The 12352-nt window shown below is 39.1% G+C and overlaps 1 protein-coding gene across 1 annotated transcript in view; it reads left to right on the top strand.

Annotated features, from left to right (window-relative positions):
- Positions 1–12352, top strand: part of EPHA6 (EPH receptor A6) — an 815563-nt gene that overhangs the window by 623996 nt on the left and 179215 nt on the right. Inside the window, exon 11 of the mRNA XM_026491624.4 lies at positions 4435–4620. Within this exon, the coding sequence (XP_026347409.1) occupies positions 4435–4620 (186 nt within the window). The remainder of the gene's footprint in view (positions 1–4434; positions 4621–12352) is intronic.

Below are 12352 nucleotides of genomic sequence, written 5' to 3'. Positions count from 1 at the left end.
GCTATGTATTTCCCCCTTAGGACTGCCTTTGCAGTATCCCATAGGTTTTGGACCATTGTGTTTTCATTCTCGTTGGTCTCCATAAATTGTTTAAATTGATTTTTGATTTCCTCATTTATCCAATCATTCCTGAGCAGGATGGTTCTTAGTCTCCAAGTGTTTGAGTTTCTTCCAAATTTTTCCTTGTGGTTGAGTTCCAATTTCAGAGCGTTGTGGTCTGAGAATATGCAGGGAATAATTTCAGTCTTTTGGTATCGGTTGAGACCTGTTTTGTGACCCAGAACATGGTCTATTCTTGAGAATGTTCCATGGGCATTAGAATAGAATGAGTATTCTTTGGTTCTGGGGTGTAGTGTTCTATATATATCTATGAGGTCCAACTCATCGAGTATGGCATTCAAAGCTCTTGTTTCTTTGCTGATTTCTTGCTTAGGTGATCTGTCTATTGCTGATAGTGGAGTGTTGAGGTCCCCTACTATTAACATATTTTTATCTATATGTCTCTTTATTGTGGTTAAAAGTTGGCTTGTGTATCTTGCTGCTCCCCTGTTGGGGGCATATATATTTATAATTGTCATATCCACTTGTTGGATACATCCTTTAAGAATAATATAGTGCCCTTCTGTGTCTCTAATTATAGTCTTTAGTTTAAAATCCAGTCTGTCTGATATGAGAATTGCTACCCCAGCTTTCTTTTGAGGTCCATTGGCGTGAAAGATGGTATTCCATCCCTTTACTTTCAGTCTGAATGTATCTTTAGGTTCAGAATGAGTCTCTTTTAGACAGCAAATGGATGGGTCATGTCTTTTCATCCAATCTGCAACCCTGTGTCATTTTATGGGAGCATTTAGGGCATTTACATTGAGACTCATTATTGAGAGATATGATTTTAATGATGCCATGTTGCCAGTAAAGTCTTTGTTTGTATTGGTTGTGACTTTCTGTTCTGTATCACTCTTGGGGCCTTTTTACTTTTATAGAACCCCCCTTAATATCTCCTGTAGGGCTGGTTTCATGGTTACGAAATTGGTCAATGACTGGCAATTCTGGAAGGTCTTTCTTTCTCCATCAATTCTGAATGACAGCCTTGCGGGATAAAGGGTCCTTGGCTGCATGTTTTTCTCTGAAAGAGCTTTAAAAATGCCCCCCCAACCCTTTCTCTCATTCCAGGTCTGTGTAGACAGGTCTGACATAATTCTGATACCTTTGCCTTGGTACGTGAGAAATTTCTTTGCCTTGGCCACTTTCAATACTATATCCTTGGATCTAATATTTGCGAATTGCACTGTGATGTGACGTGGTGTAGGTTTGCCGTGGTTGAGCTGGGGAGGGGTCCTCTCTGCCTCTTGGACACGAATGTTTGTTTCCCTCGCTAGATTAGGGAAGTTTTCAGCTACAATTTGTTCAAATATCTCTTCTAGACCTCTGTTTTTCTCCACCCCCTCGGGGATGCCGATGATTCTGACATTGGATCGTTTCATTGAGTCAGTAATCTCCCGTAACCTACATTCCTGAGCGTGGATTTTTTTGAGTCCAGATTCTATTCTAGCTATGTCTTCTACTAACCCATGTCCAATTCGCTGATACGTTCTTCTGCCTCATTCACCCTGGCCGTCAGAGCCTCTAGTTTTGACTGTATTTGGCTCATAGAATTTTTAGTTTCTGCCAGATTCACTCTCATTTCTGCCCTTAGAGATTCTATATTCTCATTATCATTTTCGTTAATACTTTTTTCAAGTCTACACATCATCTTGACCATTGTTACTCTGAATTCCATTTCTGATAATTTGGTTATATCCATATCCATTAGTTCTGTGGCAGAGGCCACAGACTCATTGTCTTTTCTTTGCTTGGGGGGATTTCTCCTTCTCGTCATTCTGATGAGGAGAGGTTGCGGGGTTGTCCAGAGCCCAAATTATTGACCGGGACCCAGGCTGTGCGCCCTTGTTTTATAGGGATCTGAGGGATGTGGGCTTCTTGATTTTTCAGCCTGCCTTCTGGGGGAGGGGCCTGCGGCACTGATACTCAGGCAACCCTGTTTGGGTAGAGTGTCCGTGTCCCCTGCAAGGGGGGATGGGGATGGGCACACTGTGAGCCGGTATTTCAGGCTTTTGTTCTCTGGCGGCTTTCCCTGGCAGTTTGCTGTGCCTCTTCTGAGAGTCAGAGCAGCAGTGGCTGAATCTCAGCCTCTGTCTCAGAACAGAGGGATCGCGGACCGTTCTCCACTGATGTTCTGGCCACTTTAACTCTGATTCTGTTGGTGCTGCTCAACCCTGCAGCATCCCGGGATGTGCGCCCCACACCTGGCGTCCCAGCCCTCACTTTCTGGGGCAGCGCATCTCTGTCCTTTGTGTTTCTAACACCGCCAGCCTCCAGCCCCCCCCCCCTCCCCCCCGCACACTCCCGGAGCTACCGGTCTCAGTCTGGTTCCAGTGATCGCTTCGGAGCTCCGTTTCAGTCTGGTCTCGCGCGTTCCCCAGCTCACGGTCTCAGTCCGCTCTCTTGCAGGTGCCGGGTCCGTGAGTCCGCCCGCTCCCTCGTGCAGGTGGCTACCACTTCCCGGCGCCCGAACAGCTGCGGCTCCCTCCCCCTTCCATTTATCTTCCGATATCTGTGTGCGGATTCATGGCTCCCCACTTCGTACCTCAATACTCAGCGCTGGAGATGTTCATTTGTAGAGATCCAGATGTATCTTCCTGCGTCTCAGGCTGATTCCGTGGATGTTCAGGCTGGTCTGGTACCTATCCAACTTGACTGAGGGGACCGGCTGAAAAAGGGGTTCCCTACTCCTCCGCCATCTTAACTCCCCTCTGCTTTTGGACACATTTGCACATAATTTAAGAAGCAGCATTTTGGCTTGTTTCCTTCCTAGGTTGTTTTTGTTTTTGTTTTTTACTTAAACAATATCTTAGCATTCACACCAAGAAGTAGTTAACATTGATATATAGTCAACATTAAGTTGACTATAATGAATTGGTTCAAAGAAAATACAGATAACTGAAATCTGTGGTACTGCAAAAATTTAATTTGGTCCTCTACACTTAAATTTACATTGCATTGAACTATTAGCCAGACCTGCTAGCTAATAAACGAATTGAGGATAGTTTAATTTTCATTTCTTTGATCCTTCCAAAGATTCATATAACTCATTTCTTTGACTCTTCCAAAGATTCATATATCTTAAAGCACATGAATAGCACTTTACAGTTGATAAGGACTTTTTCTTTTATCATCACTTTTGATCTTCCCAATATCCTTATGAGGAAGGGACATTACAGAATTATGGAAGATTTTATTATTATCTTCACTTTCCAGATTAATAAATTGGTGATCAAGTATCATGCTCTTAAGTGAATGCAGGTAATTGGCCTCAGGAAAGTTAAGTCTGGAATTTTAAGCTTTATTGAACTTACTGCATTGCACTGAGAAAACTTCCAACCTTCTTTCCCACAATAATCCCTCTAGTGATCCTTGTGTCTTTATGGCTTCTAAACTTTGAACCTTTGTCTTCACTTTTCTCACTCCCTGTCTGGAATGTCACTGCTTTTCTTGAATATCCAAACTACACCCATCGCTCAAGGTCCAGCAGAAGTTTTACCTGCTCCAAGAAGTCTTCTGATCCCAGTGTTCTTACTTAATGAATACAGTGTTTGCAAAGATTGGTTCTTATGTTCTTAAGCGTTTTATTTATGTTCAGCTAAATTCTTCTACTTGACTATAAGCTCCTAAGAACAGAGACCAATTCTTATACTTCTTTGAAAGTCACAGCACTCTATTACTGGATATATGTGTAGTAAATTCATCATAAATATTTGGCTATTATTCCTTACTGCCCAGTGAAGCCATTGCTGAGCCATACGTCATCTTACTATATCTGTATTCCAGCCATAACTTGTAATTTAGTTTGTATAATCACCTATTACAGTTGAGTTCAGTGTAGTCATTTCAATATGTTCATATACCAATTGACCCGAGCATTGACTTCTGATGGTAGTGAAGCTCAGGCATATGGCCTACAGGGTCAAATCCACTACACATGCCTGATGGATTCACTGAATAGAGAGACATTTGGCCCATTTATCAGTATTAAGAACAGGAACAGGAAATGTTATGCAGTGATTGCTTTTCTATAGAATTACATTAGCATCACCCATTCTGCTAGTCATAATTTCTCTGCAGATCAGGGAGATCTATCAATGGTAGTTCCTGTCCTACACCATAGGAAAATGCATTCCGTTATTCATTATAAATGATGCTGATCAAGCATATTGTCATTACGAATTTAATTTGTAAGAAAGAAATCTCCATGTGGAAATGACACCCTTGGCAGTCATTATGTTAAAAAACAAAAAGATGGTACCATATGACAATTCAGTTCTTCTGGAATATAAGTGTTCTGTTTAAACAAATAACTGCTTTTGTTTATATTTTAAGGAGAATTTGGAGAAGTCTGTAGTGGGCGTTTGAAGACACCAGGGAAAAGAGAGATACCTGTTGCCATCAAAACTTTGAAAGGTGGCCACATGGATCGACAAAGAAGAGATTTTCTAAGAGAAGCTAGTATCATGGGTCAGTTTGACCACCCCAACATCATTCGACTAGAAGGTGTTGTCACAAAAAGTAAGTACTCATTTTCTTCATTACTTCTTTTGTATATCCCTATCTTAGTTCCTTAAAAATAAACAAAACCTTAATAGCAATACCACAGCCATTAAGGGGATAATTTAGTTTGGATGTCATCTTCTGATATCACCCCTCAGAGTCTTGATATTAGGCTACAACATTATCAGAGTTTGCATTGGTCACCAAACAGCTTTGAAATGGTATTTATTACCTATAAATCATTTGCTAATTCAATTTGAAGTAATGAATCAAAGGTAAAGGAGTATATATTTTTTCTAATCTCTGTAAGCTATTCACTTCTGCAGCTGCTAAAATTTCAACATTAGTAGAAGAAATGGTTTAAATATTTTGTGTCGTTAAGGTAAAATACTTCTGTTTGGAAAAAAAATCTCACATACAAATATATATGCTTTGTCTGAAGTAAGACTTTTAAACATGGAACCCATCTACATAAATGCCATTAGAATTAAATTATTTTAATTTATAAAAATGGATAAAAGAATTACAACTTCAAGAAAAAAATCCAGTTTTTAGGGAAATAGTGGGATCAAAGCCATTCCTTTGAAGTTTCACAAAAATACAAAATTAATCTCATACTCTAAGAAATAGATTGCTATATAATCACTTTTATTTGAAGAATGATAGGACGTAAACTTTAACTATTTCTCCTTGTTTTATTCACTAATGAATTATAACATATAAAACCCAACAGAGAATGGCATTGAAAAAACTCATAAAAACAATTTATATCTTTGAGAAGCATTTTTTTTCATAAAACTGAAATTTCTTTTAAAACCATGTATACAAAATTGAAATTTCATGTCGTATTTAAAAGCAGGAAAGTATAAAAGCTTACAAAAAACATTAATTAACTATGTGTTCCTAAGTCCTTCTTCACAAGGCATTGACCAGCATGCTGCCCAAGGGGAGCAGAAGATTATTCACAGCCTCAATAGTCTGAAAGACACAAAAGTGCTTTTTTTTTTTTCTTTTTATGGTTATCTCTTTTTTTGTTGTTGTTTCAAGTTTTTATTCAAATTCCAGTTAGTTAACATATAGTATAATATTGGTTTCAGGAGTAGAACTTAGTGATTCATCACTGACATGTAACACCCAGTGCTCATTACATCAAGTACCCTCCTTAATGCCCATCCCCCGCCAACCTCCCTCCATCAACCCTCAGTTTGTTCTCTATAGTTAAGAATCTCTTATGGTTTGCTTCCCTCTCTCTTGATGACAGCTGTTGGAATGTCTGTTACTTTAGTGACCTTAATGGGGCCTGCCTCTATTTATGCCCTTCTGTTGTTCTCTCCATTGATTCTGGTCTTGTCCATGTGACTGGCCTTGGCTAATGGGACAGTAACACGTGTGATGCAAGTGGAAGCATCTTACATGTCTGCACTTTGGAGCCTATCCACTTGCAATGCTCCTTGCTGTAACCCAGCCTCCAGGGCTGAGCAAAGCCAGTCCATTTGGTGAGGCTTCAGGCAGTATTGCAGTAAGGAGGAAAATTAGATGTCTAGTCGACAGCTTAGTCTGAGATCCCTGCAGACAGCCTGGCTTGCGATAAACCGTCTCAGACATTGCAACCTCTCCCCATTATCACCACCAGCAACACCAGATGGCTGTAGCTGCTGTTGCCATCTTGTAGAGAAAGAGAACCACCCAGCTCAATCCAGTCAACCTATAAAATCATGAGAGAAGATAAAACGACTGTTGTTTTAAGCCACGAAGTTTTGAAAAGTTAGAAATCTACTCCTGCCACTTAAGACTTGTGCAGCTTTAGGTAAATTATTTACCATCTCTATCCTTGACTTCCACATCTATAAAAATATGGCCAAAATAACTTGTACTCCATAGGAAATACTGTAAGTATTAATTTTGTAAATGTATAAAGCACCTAGCATAGGATGTGTCCTAATAAGCCACATTAAATGGTAGCCATTATTGGTGCTTTGTGCCAGGCACTCTACACATATAGTTGACCATTTCATTTCACAGCAACTACTTTGAGTATCATTATCCACTGAAGCTCTGACAGGTTAATTAACCTCCAGAAAGACCTCTAACCCATAGTAAGCATGGCAGGTATTCAGGCTGAGGTCTTTTTGACTATAAAGCCCATGGTGTGTGTGTGTGTGTGTGTGTGTGTGTGTGTGTGTGTGTGTTGTGTTGTGTTTTTTTTCTTTTTTCTATATCTGCGGTGAATGAACCAGTTTTATGCTTTAATTAGCTTTATCTTATCTGAATTAAATAACATTAAATGGCAATCTGAATAAAATAGTACTACTTTTTAAAATAAAGAAAACATTTAGGTTAGTGAAGTAAATTCCTTCTAAAATGTAAAGTTTGGAAAGATCCAGCTATAACACAATAGTTAGCAAAGACTATAATCTAAAAGAGAAGAAAGAGAAATAACATGTTAATTATTTCATTTCTATTTTCTGACTTCCTTGTCGTTAATTTAGCATGAACTTTTCAAGTCATTCCTTCTGTCTTATTGCTCTCTGAAAGGAAAAATATAATTTTAAAGTTGGGTTATGAATCTTTGCAAAGCATTTAAAATAACAATTTAAATATAATGTTGAAGTCTTCTTATGCGTATTTTTGCATGTAATTTGGAAGTAAGTGTTGAATAACAGATTTAGAGGCTGAAAAGTATTAGATGTTTCTCTCCCATTGATGAATAACATTATATGACTGTGTCATATATTCCTATGTGTTTTATTTACATATTGTCATATATTTTATATGCATATATATGCATAAAAGTATATGGCAAGGAAAAAGATTTATAACCCTATGAAGTCATAAGATTTATTTATCCTAAATCAGCTGAATAGGTTTAATGAGATAGTCTGTAGCACTTGTCTGCCAGTTTGAAATACCCCATTTATTTCACATAAACATGCAAACAGCTGACACGGTGATTGTTTCACATCTCTGACAATCTTGTCTAAAAATGGGACCAGTGACCTCCACATAGCCAGATTTGTATGCACCCTAAGTCAAGGTCCTTGTTCCATTTCAAGAAAAAGGAAGAAGTGGGGGCAGCAGGGAAGGAGGGAAAGATAAAAAAAGATAATTGAGAAAGGACAGACTAAATATGCTTTTGAGTGGCAATCATCATTACAGTTTTAACTTGTACAAGTGAGCCCCATATAAGGGTGTTGTGCTGCTGCTGAGGTGGGTGGCAGAGATGGAGAAAGGAATAATTCACACAAAGATAAGCGGGCATATTTATACTCTTATCTTCTTGACTCCAGTGCTATGAGATTTTTAAGAGAAAGGCAATAAATAAATGAATGCCTCATTCCCATAAATACATGGTAATTGTTCCAAGATTGCCCTTAAGTAGCTAAAAGATAGCTAGCAATTAATGCTCCCTAAGGACTACCGTATTGCATAAAAGATAATACTGACAAAGATAAAGATGCAGGATAGGTTTATGCAGTCATGTTAGTAGAGTATCCTGGGGTTCTGAGAAATAAGCACACTGATTCTCAGTTGAAAGTAATGCAAAATTATAGATCAAAATCTTCATCAGATCCTTTTATAAATTCTTAATATCCATACTTTTTATCTTATGTATACGTTTTATCTCTGAGAGATACATATTACAAAGTTCTTGGGAATACTTTTGCTCTTTCATATTTGGGCATATAACTACTTTTATTTTAAACTTTAAAGTTAAATGATGAAAAGCTGTATTATATAAAAAGTATGTGTGATAAAAGTTGAACCTATTTATTTGATACACATCACAATTTCATTAACCTGTTAAGATAAAACTGATATAAAAAGAGATTAATCGAGCTAAACCCTATGTTCAGCACATACTTTTTCTCCAAGAAGCAAGTAGAAGCCATTATTTAGAGAACAGGCTTGTAGCCATTAGTAGCATGGATAGTAGCAATTTGTAACTGGTAAGGTATACAGCAGTGTCATTAGTTACATAACCAAAAGAGAAAGTGCTACTCTTCTATAAAAAGATAAGAATTGTGATGGGGCACCTGGGTGGTTCAGTCGTTGGGCGTCTGCCTTTGGCTCAGGGCGTGATCCCAGCATTCTGGGATCGAGTCCCGCATCGGGTTCCTCCACTGGGAGCCTGCTTCTTCCTCTCCCACTCCCCCTGCTTGTGTTGTGTTCCCTCTCTCGCTGGCTGTCTCTCTCTTTGTCAAATAAATAAGTGAAATCTTAAAAAAAAAAAAAAAAAAAAAGAATTGTGGGTAGATAATAAAGCAATACAGTGCTGTAACCATACTCCAGAAGACCGGCCCAGCAGTTTTTGTTGTTGTTGTTGTTGTTGTTGTTTTAAAGATTTTATTTATTTATTTGACACAGAGAGACAGCCAGCGAGAGAGGGAACACAAGCAGGGGAAGTGGGAGAGGAAGAAGCAGGCTCCCAGCAGAGGAGGGAGCCCGATGTGGGACTCGATCCCAGGACCCTGGGATCAGGCCCTGGGCTAAAGGCAGACGCTTAACAGCTGAGCCACCCAGGCGCCCCAAGCCCAGCAGTTTGAATCATGATGATAGAAGACACGAGAGAACTAATGAAGTTCCCATCTCCCAGCTTAGTAGCTGATAATTAAATTTAGATAGAACAGCTATAGCTCTAACAAATCATAGATCTAGAAAGGAGTAGTACAAGCCAATCAGGATAGCAAACTCCCAAACGTAACTTCGTTTCATTGTTGGACATCCCTAATGACTCTGTGGGACGGTACGGAACCTACAACAGGAAGTGCTGGGCCTGCCCAAACCCCTTTAAATATGCCAGAATGTTGTGGGTTCCTTCCAGACAGTTTCAGTGGGTCCGCACAGCCTCTAGGACAGAAAGCAGATTCCGGTCAGTCAAATACATTGTACAGTAAGTGCGCAAGAACTGCCTCTCTGGTCCTAGAATTACATTCTACTTGTCAAGTAATACATTGTCCAAGATTTTAACTATTACTGTTGCCACCAGTATGATACCTGTTTCTCCACCAGGTTGTGTATCCTACTGCCTGTTATAGAGTCTCAGGCAAGTCACTCAATGTCTTTAGGCCTCAATTTTTTTCCTCTGCACAAAAGATTGGAAAGAGCAGATTGGACTAGAAAACACTAAAGGTCACATCTAGCCCTAATATTTTGTGTTCCATTCGTTTGCCAAAGGAAGAGAGTCATAAGATGTTGGTGAGGAAAATTCATACTGTGAAAACTTATCACCCCATGTCTAACTTTTTTTTTTTAATAACTTCAGGTTTGTATCAGTGATCCAAAGAGAAGATAGACAGGTTCAGGAAGAAATAAAAAGTACCTTCAATTAAGTTTTATCTTTAACAATCTGTGAAGAGAAAAGTATAGGTAAATTTTTTCCTGTAAGCAAAATTTTTCCTGTAAGGAACTATATGGAATATACACTGAAGGGGTAAATATTCTGCAAATCTGATTCTAATAAAATAAATTAGATGATTATCACCCCTACCTCTGGAGTTCAGCTTCTCTGCCAGCAAAGATAGGTTGAGAGTTTTGTTTCACTTTGTTTTCCAAGAAACATTTACTGAGTCCCACTAGGTGCTAGACATTATTGCCGAGCTATAGAAAAGAAGCCCTCCGTGCTCTTGAGAAACCCACTTGTTGGCGTCAATCCACTGGGAGCAACAAACAAGTAAGCCAGTATTTCCCATATGATGTTCGTTATTTTAGATACAGTTATTGTTAATTTACTCATTCACTTATTCAGTGAATATTTATTGGATGCCCAGTCTTCTAGGCACAGGTAATACGGTATTGAAAAAGAGCTGCTCTCTACTGGAGGAAACCAAAAGAAATTAAATATATGAATTTAATTTTAGGTAAAGAGAAAAAAACCTGAATGAAGTGAAAGATCAAGCCATGCCAGGATTCGGTAGGCGAGTTTTCCAGGCAGAGGAAATAGCTTCTCAACCCTCGTGGCTAAGAAAGAAGTCATGATATTGCAGGCGTCCAAAACATCTGGAGCAAAGTGATCACAGTACAGATTACATATGGAAAGAAAAAGCTATAGGCAGGCAAAGCAATAGGGAGGCTAGTGTAGTAATCCAAGTAAAAAATAATGAGAAAATAGATTAAGTAAGTAAAGATAAGAAGAAGGGAATAGAGTCAAGAGCTGTTTCCAAGGCTAAATTGGGAGACTTTAGTGACTGATCATACGTGGACAATAAGGGAATGGGGGTAATTTCAGATGTCTTACAGGTTTCTGGTTTAACATAAGTAAGGGGATGGAGAGAAAATTCTGGAGAAATACAGATTTGGAGATAAAATAATGAATTCTAGCTTAGATATGTTGTTTTTGATGTGCCTGGGACATTTGGAGACTTCCAGAAAGCCTCTGGAACCTGGGTGGATGTCTGGGCTGCAGGTGCAAATCCCCAGATGAGCAGTGATTAGTAGTTGAAGCTGTAGGGAGGCTGAGCTTTCCTACAAGGTTGAGGAAAATGATCTTTAACAGGCAGACTGAAAAAGAAAAGCTTACAAAAGAGACAGAAAAAACAACCTAGAAGAAAACAGGTTTCTAAGAATGGGGGAGAGATCCATAGAACAAAATGAGCTGGGAAACCAAGTAAGATAAGGGTTGAGAATCATCTATTGGATGAGGCAATTCGGAGGGCACAGCCCATTACAGCATATCTGAGGATGGTCAGCTTGCAGTGGACTGTGAGGTGTGTGCACACAACAGTCAGACAATAGGTTAAAAATGCAAATTAGATTTGTTGGTTTCTTACTTACATTCCAAATGCTTAGCATTCTAGGTTATTAATTCATTCAAATAATATTTATTATGTGTGTAACCACTCTGTGCCAGGCACTTTAGTAAGCATTAGGTATTTGGCAGGGAATAAGAAAGCCAAAATCCTGTCCGCCTGGGTCAGGTCCACGCATCTCCCTCCTCCGCTTTCATTCTTTACCTGTCTCCTGAATCCTAGAATACATTCGTGCTAAATGACAAAGGCATCTTAAAATTTACTTGCATTTCTCCCATGTGTCTCTTCCTCTTCCAAATCCCTGAGGAGCTGATGGGTACATAGAGAACTATGATATGGAAAGGATGTGGGTACCTAGAAGGTCCAGACACCTCTGGGGTTACTAGCCTGCTTTTTTTCAATCATGTAAGAGGCACAATCACGTGGTGAAGGGATAGATAGAGGGCTTGGGGTATTGGTGAATGTTTGAAGTAGCCCCTGAGAAAAAAGTGTGAAAGAAAACTGATCAGGAAAAATTAGAAAGATTGTGAGCATCACTGAGGACACAAGAGAACTTGAGGCTCATGACAGGGCTCCTGCCCCAAAGAGTGCTGTTAATGAATTGGGGCGGGGGGGCGGTGATAACAGGAAAGTGGAAAGATGTGCAACCCAGGGGAAAAGAAAAGATGAGAGGCAGCACAAAGAGAAGAAATTGTGAGTTTCTATATTTTCTCTCTTCTAACATCCTTAATATTTACTATTTGCTGTTACTGAGAATAGTGATGAATTATTCTTGTGCAATTTCTGGAGTCTGTGGATTTTCAGGGTATTTACTGCAAAGTATTTACCATTCTAAATTATTATGTATACATATTGATAAACAGAAAATGAACAAAGTGTGACTATAACAAATAAGGAACAAAATGACGTACTCTGGTAGCCCTGTGTATCTCACTCTGTTCAAGCAGCACTGGGGCTAATTGGGATCACCAGCTTATATTCTGCCGAGTGTACTTCCCTGTTTA

Source organism: Ursus arctos, unplaced genomic scaffold (assembly GCF_023065955.2).
Source record: "Ursus arctos isolate Adak ecotype North America unplaced genomic scaffold, UrsArc2.0 scaffold_4, whole genome shotgun sequence".
Taxonomy (NCBI): Eukaryota; Metazoa; Chordata; class Mammalia; order Carnivora; family Ursidae; genus Ursus; species Ursus arctos.
The sequence above is the reverse complement of the archived record's forward strand: the minus strand, read 5'-3'. Positions and strand labels throughout refer to the sequence as shown.